Here is a 10,000-nt window from a genome sequence, read left to right as displayed (position 1 = left end):
TAAGTCGGTCAGAGGATTCTGAGCACTTTGAATTTCAGACACTTTTTCACATATTTCAAAGCTGCCCCAAGACAGTGTGACTGTGGCTTCGATAGTGCTTGACTGCCTCACTAGCTTGAAAAAGGAAATTCCAGACCTGGAAATGGCTTATTACAAACAAGATAACCCTGGAAGTTATCACAGCGGAAATTCAACATCTCAGCTAAGCTGGCTGGTGGTGCCATGGGAGTGGCTTTTCAGACCCTCAAGGTGGAAAGGGGGTATGTGATCACAAAGCTGCAACAATCAAGGGAGACGTTGGAAGATACATAAACAAAGGCAATGTTGTCATCAACGCTTTACAGCTCAAAACAGCCATTGAATCTGGCCAGGGAACCACAGGAGTGGTAGCAAGCTATTTTACTGCCAAGCCGTCAAGCACCTTTAATATCAAATGGGATGGCGTAAGCTTATTCAACAATTTTGAGTACAATGAAACTGGAGTACGAGTGTGGAGAGCATTCAATGTGGGTTCTGGTAAAGTAGTGCCATGGGCCAAGTTCGAAGAAGTCTGGAAGCAGCTCGAAAAATTGGAAATCCTAGATTCCCCATCGCAGAATCCAAGCGGCGCACCAACGTTCAAGATTGTGAGACACCGACATATTAAGAAAAGCTATGTCAAAGCAGATTTCGTGTGTTAAAGGAAACGAAAAAACGAAGATCGGAGCCAGATGACATACTTTTCCCATGTCCCGAAGAAGGATGTGTTAAAGCATACAGTCGTTTTGCAAACCTCCAGACACACCTAGATACTGGAAAACACCAAATGATGCTCGAGCAGGAAACTCTCTATGATAGAGCTAAAAGAGAATATTTGTCCAAACTGACGGAGGGGCGCACTCTAATTCCAAGCGTTCAAGTTACTGTACAAACAGAGTGACGGCTTGCCGCCTCTTCCAATGGGTTGGGCCTTGAAGACAATTAAGAAAAAGGTGCGTTTTACAAAGAAAGAGACCGAATTCTTAACTGACCAATTTCAAAAAGGGGAGCAAAGTGGACGGAAAAGCGATCCACAGGAAGTTATGAAAGCAATGAGCTTAGCTAGAGACCAAGCGGGGGAACGCCGATTTCAACCTGATGGGGTCCTTACGTCGCATCAGATTAGTGGCTTCTTTAGCTGTCTTTCAGCAAAGAAGTGATAAGAAGTTGCAATTGCAATGAAGCAAAAGCTAGTGAATTCTCAGAAGTGGCCTTGCAGAACGCTGATGAGGACGAAATTTTCCACCGAAGCTGAGTCTTCTGTTGGCAGTGTGTGCAAATGTGATAAGAGATGTGGCTCTTCAGCAAACGATTGAAACTTTTGATCTTAACATCTGCAAACTTGTACAAAACTGTACACTCACAACTTTAAAGAGTGCATAGGCTAAGAGACATGTGCATCGACCTTGGGCTGGATATTTCTGGCATTTCATCTCAGAAGAGGAAAAAGCAATGCATCGCACGACTCACACAATGAGTCCAGGAGTGTATGTGCTCTTCCAAGTAACTAATCACTGAACGTTTTACAAATAACTGACCTGCTGATTATAAAAGGCGGATTGTGTATAATTTACAAGAAGGCGTTACCTGACAGCAGAGTCCTACATATCGGATTTCAGTCCCTCCATCTCATCACTGCTTATAGAATATCCATTTATTTGTGTTGGACGATTTTCAGTATATTCGAAACTGGCGAGTGCAGAAGGGATGCAAATGCTCGAATTCATGTTCACTGGATGTGAAGCGAACGTAAACTAATGGCTGTGTGGCACATTTAACCTGTTAAGTGCAATTCAACTGTTTCATCTGTTGTGTGCAAGTTATGCAAAATTATGGCGCGATTTTCAGGGTAGGAAAAGTCGAAATTTGTTTCTCATGTCTCCGTATATGAAACTCAAGTGTATTTATAGACATATTAACATGTTTCTAGTCATTTCAACGGCTAGTGAAGGTATAACTGAAGGTAAAACAGTTATTTGTGTCCAACGCATCTAATTTTTTTATTTATCTCATTATGGCATCATAGTAATTTAACCGAAATTCGGCCGGTCATCTTTTGATAGGCAAAGGCCCCAAAGAAATAAAACCCAAATCGTAAAGAACTATCTTTCCAGGCTTCTTGGTAGTGTTATTGTAAACTTTGAGACACTACCACATGTGTTTTTGCCAAGCTATTCTAGGCTACCTTTGCCTTAATTTCGAAAGGACCAAGATGTCGTGTCTTAACAGAGACTTAGCTCCTCCAGGAATAACGCAAGACAAAAACTATTACTTTGTCTCGATAAATCAAGTCCAACTCTATATTTCTTGAAAAGTCCTTCTGTTTCATTTTTGTTCGTATGACAACTGCCCGAAAAGTGCATAATTTCAGGGTAGCATTTGGTGAAAATTGAGCTGTTTACCCCCCGAAAGTTTTTAACAGTTTATTTCTGTGAAAGGGCATGTTTCAAAAATCTAACCCCATTTCCGTTTATTCACTAGATAAGGCTACCCACAGGTAAAAAATGAGGCAAGTCGATTTTTGGCCTTGTCCGTGATTTTTGCGATAATGTTTGATTTTTACTGACATTCATTCTTAAGAAGTAAGGTTGATAATGGGACTGATTGTACAGATATGATGAAGACTCAAAATGTGATTAACTGTGATTTTGTTAGGTATTTCGCTATTGTTTTTTGTTCAAGATTACTCCTTATCAAGCTGTGGTTATGGGAAGGTTGTACGAATTTCATGAAACAAATATCCCTTTGAACATCGCATTGCATCTTTCAGACTTTAAAGACATATTTAAGACTCTTCAAACTTAAAATATGATTAACCGTGTTGAGGTGAGCTTTAGGCTATCATGAGAACAATTTTGGCAGTGGTGCCATCATTTCCCATTGCAAACCCACTGTTACCTGTGGAAAACATAATGCTAAGTCTTAAAGAAGCTCAAACCAGTTTCAACACTTTCAACAAAGTGTACTGTTTGGAAGGATTGAATCTACTCAACTGTTTCATGATTATACCAGCAATGTTATGGTACAGTATGAAACGCCAATAATTGGTCAACATGATGCACTCAGTCATGTGTGGGTCACTATGGCAACAAAAGAGCCATCTAAAAACACCAATATTTTGCCTTTTAAAGCTTACATTGTATATCTCAAAAACAAACTATGTGACCACCCATTTTATTGTCTAAGCTTGCTTAGACAAAACTCTTTGCAAAATTTAAAAAAAAAATATTTTGGAGGGTCAACTTCACAATTGGAAAGGTTTAAGGTTGCTCTGAATCTGCTCCAGAATTTTTTTTAATTTTGCAGAGTTTTATTTTAGCCTGCTAATCGTTTTACAGCAATAAACACCTTAAAAATACAAAGTAATATGTTGTGTGTTGCTTTCATTTAATAGAGAGGAAGAATTCTGTACAAATTAGCAGACCTTTTAATGGAACGCAAGGATGAAATCTTAGATGCCAATTCCAAAGATCTTGAGCTTGCTCGCTATGAAGGTTGCCTGCCACCTCCACTGATAGCTAGGCTATTGTTGACTCCTGCTAAACTAGAAAACCTGGCACATGGGATCAGACAAATTGCTGATTCGTCACATGATATGCTGGGTTGTGTGATAAAGCGGACAAAGATAGCCAATGGCTTGCACCTCAAACAAGAGAAAGTCCCCATTGGAGTGTTGCTGGTTATTTTTGAGTCTCGACCAGATGCATTGGTCCAGGTAAATACCATTTACTATTCTCAGATTGGAAACCACATCCTTAGGGTTTTTTGGGTAACTGATCAAATCTTGCATACACTTGAGTTTGGTTTTTGAATGCTAACGTGAATTATCATCGCTCAGCAAACGTAACAAACTTGTATCTTCTTGCTGCCACAGAAACAAAGTGCTACTACGTAAAAACTAACACTTTAACACTTGCATTATAACCGTTGCATTATTATGTAAATTCCATAGTATATAAGCGACGGCTACGAATATTCTTGTCAGTAAAATCCCCTGAAGAGTGAGCAATCACGAAAAAGGCTTGTCGGGGTGAAAGTATAGTTTTTTTTCTGTTTTTCAACGTATATTGTGCTCTGCTTTTATGCATCAAGTCAAGCAATGTGCCATAGAAAAATCAAATCATGGACGTTTCGCCCATTCGGGCTTCTTCAGCGCTACAAATCAATACTCGGGATAAAGAATGGGTATTGACTGAAAGTTTGTATTGTTTGTATTGAATGGGTACTTCTTCAGCACTACAAATCAATACCCGGAATAAAGAATAGGTATTATTTCAGGTATTGATTTGTAGTGCTGAAGAAGCCCGAATGGGCGAAATGTCTCTGTATTAAAGACCACAAACGAGGCGCGTAGCACCGAGTTGGCTATAATCATCTCATATCCAACAAGTGCGAGTGGAATAATTGTTTTATTAAAAACGCCCCCAAAATATAGAAAACTAGACTACAATATAAATAAAAAGGCCCAAAAAATCACGCATATACTTGCCGTGTTTGTAGATCATAGTATAATGGCTCATAACCCATGCTGGCTTAGCCAATCAAAACTCTCGAATTGCATTATCCAGTTTTTAATAAATATATACATATTTAAGCAATAGACCACAAGTTTCTGTGGTTGATAGGCTGATAAACCACGCAGGATGTTGGTAGAACAGGAGAAGAATTGTAAATCACGAGCCGCAGTGTTCTTCCAACATCCCAAGTGGTTTATCATGCCTATAAACCATGGAAACCTGTGGTCTATTGCTTTTATATAATAATTCAGAAGACGCGCAATTTTTCCTTGAGTTTACTGGCTTAATAAAACATAGCTGATTGACCAATCAGAGTGCGCGCATTGATTTGGTTATTATATAAATATATATCGAAAGTTAAAAGAGAAACGAGGACAGACAACTTCTGACGTAAAAAAAGTTTAAAAATATAGATGTGCATATATATATATGTTTCAATCATACATGTATGTAAACAAACGTTGCAATGACATGACGATTGGTCGGTTTTTTAGTATGTTTGCACAGAGACTTGTCACATGATAATAATCAGAATACATATTAGACGAAGGCCTTTCGCTACCAAAAATTTCATGGAACGAAATGTTTATCAAGGGACCAACGAGAATACCTTTTTCCATGCAGACTGTTTGTATGACAGTCGCCGTGAATGTACAATGTTGTCACACTGTCTATCGGTGCGCAAGAGACTCAAAATATCCAATCATATCCAATCAGCTGGATGTGTTGTCGTTGAATGAGATTTTTTTTCGGGTATGAAATACCTTTACAATGTATACGACCTATCCGATTAAATAAAGGTTGGTTCTGAATTCGACTCTCGCTTTGCAATCACTGTCAGGCAGAGTGAGAGCACTTGCCTGCAATGCACTTGCCCAACAATGCTTTAATGCCATTGCACGCCATACAAGCCAAAATACATGTATTTGGTTACAAAAATAAAGCTATAACTGTATAAAGTAGGAAAAAAGAAAAATAAGTTACATTTTTTCTATGTTAAAGGCAGGGAACGACCCTACTGTCTAATGAATCCTTGCTGTACATATTCTTGGCTCTTTCTGATTTCCAGCGACTGTGGAGCATGAGTAATCTGTCACAAGAACCTGACTTTGCCAGATTGTCAGCTATAAAAGTAGCGGCACCGGATCTAACGCTATGAGTGCCATAACTGACCGAATTTATCCCTATAGCCACAAGTGAATCCTTAACTAATTCTCTACACCTAGTACAGTTTGCACAGAGACTCGTCACATGATAATAATCAGAATACATATTAGACGAAGGCATTTTGCTACTGTGGAGCATGAGTAATCCGTCACAAGAACCTGACTTCGCCAGATTGTCAGCTATAAAAGTAGCGGCACCGGATCTAACGCTATGAGTGCCATAACTGACCGAATTTATCCCTATAGCCACAAGTGAATCCTTAACTAATTCTCTACACCTAGTACAGCTGAGGTACCTTCGGTCTTAAGTATATGAGTTGTCCTTCTTGTGAGGTGAAGGGTTCTGAAAATGCAAGCTGATGAATTGAGATGAATGCTAGCTGCTGAGAGATATCAGGACAATAATGAGTGAGGACATGTAACACCGCCACTCTTAGCAATAAATACTTTATTACCTTGCCTAAATTGATCAGTTTACTACTCTTAATAACCTGTGCACCATAGGGAATGAGATCATGGACCCACTTCAACACACAAAAAGCAGACAAAACAACAGCATAAGATCTTTTAGTATCGTGAAGATAAGATAACTATCAGTATCAGTTTACACTTTCGATTAGCAATAAGCTAAACAGCGGGGACTAAGTTCTTTGAAAAAAATGAGATTCTTTTACAGAAGTTTAATGAGGCATTCCTGTCTTTATCAATGTTGAGTAGTTTTTCAATTTTAATCCATGGATCTCTAACATATTCCACTGTTGGTTTGATGAATAGCACTTTTTTTTGTCAGGTTAGAGTTAGGTCTTCTGCAAACGTGTGCAATATACTTTAAGTATCGCACATATATTAAATCAGGTAATGGTGGAGTTCCAATTATTCTTTCGATGTCAGAGTTTCTGTATTTGAAGGCAAATGTATCTTCTCCTTCACTATTACTTTTCCTTTTCCATCCATTCTTTACCATTCTTCTCAAGAGGCTGTGCCAACTTGAGTCCAGTTTCCTCAGTTCATCTTCATTTGGTAGTTGTACCCCGGTGCAGTAAAGAAGTCTGTATCTTACACAGGCTTGTAATACTTTTTTCTTGTTTCCATAGATACTTTTTGATCAGTTAGAACGTATTTTAGATTGTAGAATTTACCTGTTGCACTGAGAATTCTGTTGTCAACAAAATATAAGTCCTTTGGTCACTGTAGAGCATATGTCCCAGGTATTTAAATTCTTTAACATTTTCAATCTTGTTTCCAGAAATGTTCAGTCAGCTTTTTTTGTTCATGAGTTCTAACTCATTGAAAACTTATGTCTTTGTTTTCTTGAAGCTTATCTGTAGACCATATCTAGGATAACCTGTAGATCAGAAAGATCTTTTGAGAAGATTACGACATCATCTGCATACAGTAGCCATCTAATCATTTCAGTTCCATGCATTTGTCCAGTGCTACGCCAGTGACAGGCATGTGAAATTGTATATGTGCATTGAATACCCCATCCATTGAGGAAACGGTGATTGATTTCATGAGCAGCGACCTTGAGTACCCATTCAAAGAACCAGTTAAATGTAGTAGGGCTTTCTATACCACCTCATCTAGTTCCTGCTTCAGTGGGGAAGTCAGTAACATCGCCACAAATTTTCCCAAATGTTCCATCATATAATAACTATAAGATATCAATTAACTTCTTGCATCCCATTAGACATTAGATGTCTCGGTACCTTATTGAATGCAGCACTTAGGTCAGTATACAATGCAACTATAACTCCCTCAGTGTTCTTTAACACTTGTTGCATGATCTATACCCCATCAGTCGTAGATCTGTCCTGTCGGAAACCAAACTCTTTTCAACTCTGTTCAAAACTCTGTTCAAAACTCTGTTCAAAATATAAGTGCTACACGGCCAATGTTCGTATAAACATAAGCTTTCCTTGTACTTGTACATGTTCATTGCCGTGACTGTAACATCTTCAGTTCCCATGGCCTGCTCCTGTCTGACCTTGTAGCTCAGTCGGTAGAGTGGCGGAGATCCAACCCGAAGGTCGTGGGTTCAATTTCCACCCTGTTCAGAGTTTTTCTCTGTCCTTGTGTGGGCCCATTTCCATCAGTAGGGCTAACGCTCACATGGTTCATATGGGATAGAAATCTAGCACTACACATTACACTCTATTCAGTTAACTCTTTCCATTTGATATGTTTACCTCATAGCTTTCCTTCAGTTGTGTGATAATTATCTTGGATAAAATCTTTGAGGTGTTAGCTCTAGCAGGTAGTGCACGATAATTGCTTCCCAGTTGTTTACTTGTTTTCTTAAAGAGACAAGTTATAGAGAGTTTCAGCCAGTCAGAGGGAATCGTCATTGTCATTCAAGTAGTATTCAATAATATCCAGATTGCCATGATTAGTTGATTGGACAAAAAAATCCATATTTAAATGCTTGAGTTGGCATTTTATTAGTACCAAAGGTCTTTCCATTGTTGAAGCTTTTCAAAGCAGATTTAATTTCCTTTCTGTCAGGTGGATTTGAATTTGTGTCAATTTTCTGATTGTTAACCCATTGAAAAATTCGCGTGCCATGTGTGTGATGTGTAAGAAACTTGGAAAATTCTCGAGGTTTTGCAGTGGAAAGCGAGCGTTAAAAATAAACCATATGCGCAGTAAATGTACACAAGATACTGAGTTCTAGAATTAAGTTCACCTTGAAGAAGAAACAGTGAACTTCCAGATGATGTAAAAATATTGCTAAAAAGTGATTGAAAACACGTCCTAAGGCTGAACTGAAAAGCAGCGCGCGTTAAGCAATCAAGAAAGTTTTTGATCGTTAACTAAACAAGGCACTTGAAAAAGATATATTTTAACTCAAAATATGCCTTGTGCAATTTACAGTTAAGTCTAACCACTCAATGGATAAAAATTGCTTGAAATTTATTCCAATCGCTTTGTCGTCTTGCAGGTATAAGTGCAAAAATTATGCCCAAACACTGCTGCTGAAACAAAATTTCACGAGGAGCTTTCTGCTTGTCGAAATACACGTGCACAAAACCGCAAGATTAATTTAGTTAATTGATCACTATCATGTTTCATGAGAGAACAAACAAGGTCAAATTGTGTACAAAAGTGCTCTTTCGAAAACTTTTACTGAAAGATAACTTACAAAACACAAGAAAACCACCAGAGAAAATCGCTGGAGGTATTCTCGCATTTACGGAATATAAACGCACGATCGGATTGATTTATTTGTTGAAGACACTGATCTTCCGAGGTATGCCGAAGGTGAAAATTCCTTCGATTACCAATTTATTTTAGGACAAAAAAAAACTTGTTATTTGCAAAAAATCCATCGGTTGATCAATATAAAGCTAAATTTGGGAGCAAATCACTGCCCATTATGACATTAATTGCTACGAAGGCCTTTAATTCTGCGCGGCTTACTCCATGAAAAAAGGCAATGCGCTGGGGAGTTTTAACAGTTTTTGACAGGCATACCTACTCGTTTACCATTAATTCCCATAGATCATCTCCTATGAAAACTAAGAAGAATATTTCATTTATTATGATTATCTAAAACGAAATACCGAGCAGTGGCTGCCACGAAATCTGGAACTTGAATATTATCGAGCTGATCATTCCAGCGAGCTTCTTGTTTATCATCGGTCGCTAGGTTCTCACCGTCTTCTTCGTCACTTTTAAAGCCATCTAAATCAAGATTTTTGTCTCTAATATCCCCTCCTCTTACAGAAAAACCATAAAAGATCCCTTAGATCCCTGGATCCTCTGAATCCAAAAAAAAAGCATGAATATCCCCATCGTTCGGTGCGCTATCTGGCGCATCGGCTGTTGTTTTCGCGTAATTTGATCGCGCGATCGAAAGGGCAAAAAGCCAGCCCTTGTGGGGTCTCTTATCAGCTTTCAAAATATGCTCACAACACGGCAAATGATTGGTCAATTATCCTACTAAATCTCCATAACAACAAAAAATTTAGATTTCCTAAGGGAGACTGGGTAGAGGCCTAAGATCAACTCTGATCAAGACGCCATTTTGTATGGCCGGTTACGGCCGGTTTAGGTATTTCAGGGGTCATCGCGCGCGGCCGGTTACGGCCGGTTTAGGTGTCAATGGGTTAAATAGATCAGAATACATTTCAGGATGTATTCTAACACAAGTAAACTAACACAGGGCAGCACTAATTTCATGCCTCTGGGCTTAAGGTATACAGCAAAATACCTACACTGGGTAACATTTTTTTGACAGAAGAGTTGGCTTTAGAATCTAAAACTTGCTCCACCGTTGTATGTGTCCCCTTTCTCTAC

At 38.7% G+C, this 10,000-nt stretch overlaps 1 protein-coding gene and 1 pseudogene across 4 annotated transcripts in view; both read left to right on the top strand.

The window, feature by feature from the left end:
- The window catches only part of LOC138041835 (uncharacterized), a 3,672-nt pseudogene extending 2,338 nt beyond the window's left edge, over positions 1-1,334 (top strand).
- Positions 1-10,000, top strand: part of LOC138043285 (delta-1-pyrroline-5-carboxylate synthase-like) — a 183,722-nt gene that overhangs the window by 109,816 nt on the left and 63,906 nt on the right. For all 4 annotated transcript variants that reach the window (XR_011131223.1, XM_068889477.1, XM_068889476.1 and 1 more), the window contains one exon: positions 3,413-3,733. Coding sequence is in view for 3 of the 4 variants with exons in the window: in XM_068889477.1 (XP_068745578.1) it covers positions 3,413-3,733 (321 nt within the window). In the remaining variant the exon portion in view is untranslated. The remainder of the gene's footprint in view (positions 1-3,412; positions 3,734-10,000) is intronic.

The sequence above is a fragment of the Montipora capricornis genome, chromosome 3 (assembly GCF_036669925.1).
Source record: "Montipora capricornis isolate CH-2021 chromosome 3, ASM3666992v2, whole genome shotgun sequence".
In the NCBI taxonomy this organism is placed as follows: domain Eukaryota; kingdom Metazoa; phylum Cnidaria; class Anthozoa; order Scleractinia; family Acroporidae; genus Montipora; species Montipora capricornis.
The sequence above is the reverse complement of the archived record's forward strand: the minus strand, read 5'-3'. Positions and strand labels throughout refer to the sequence as shown.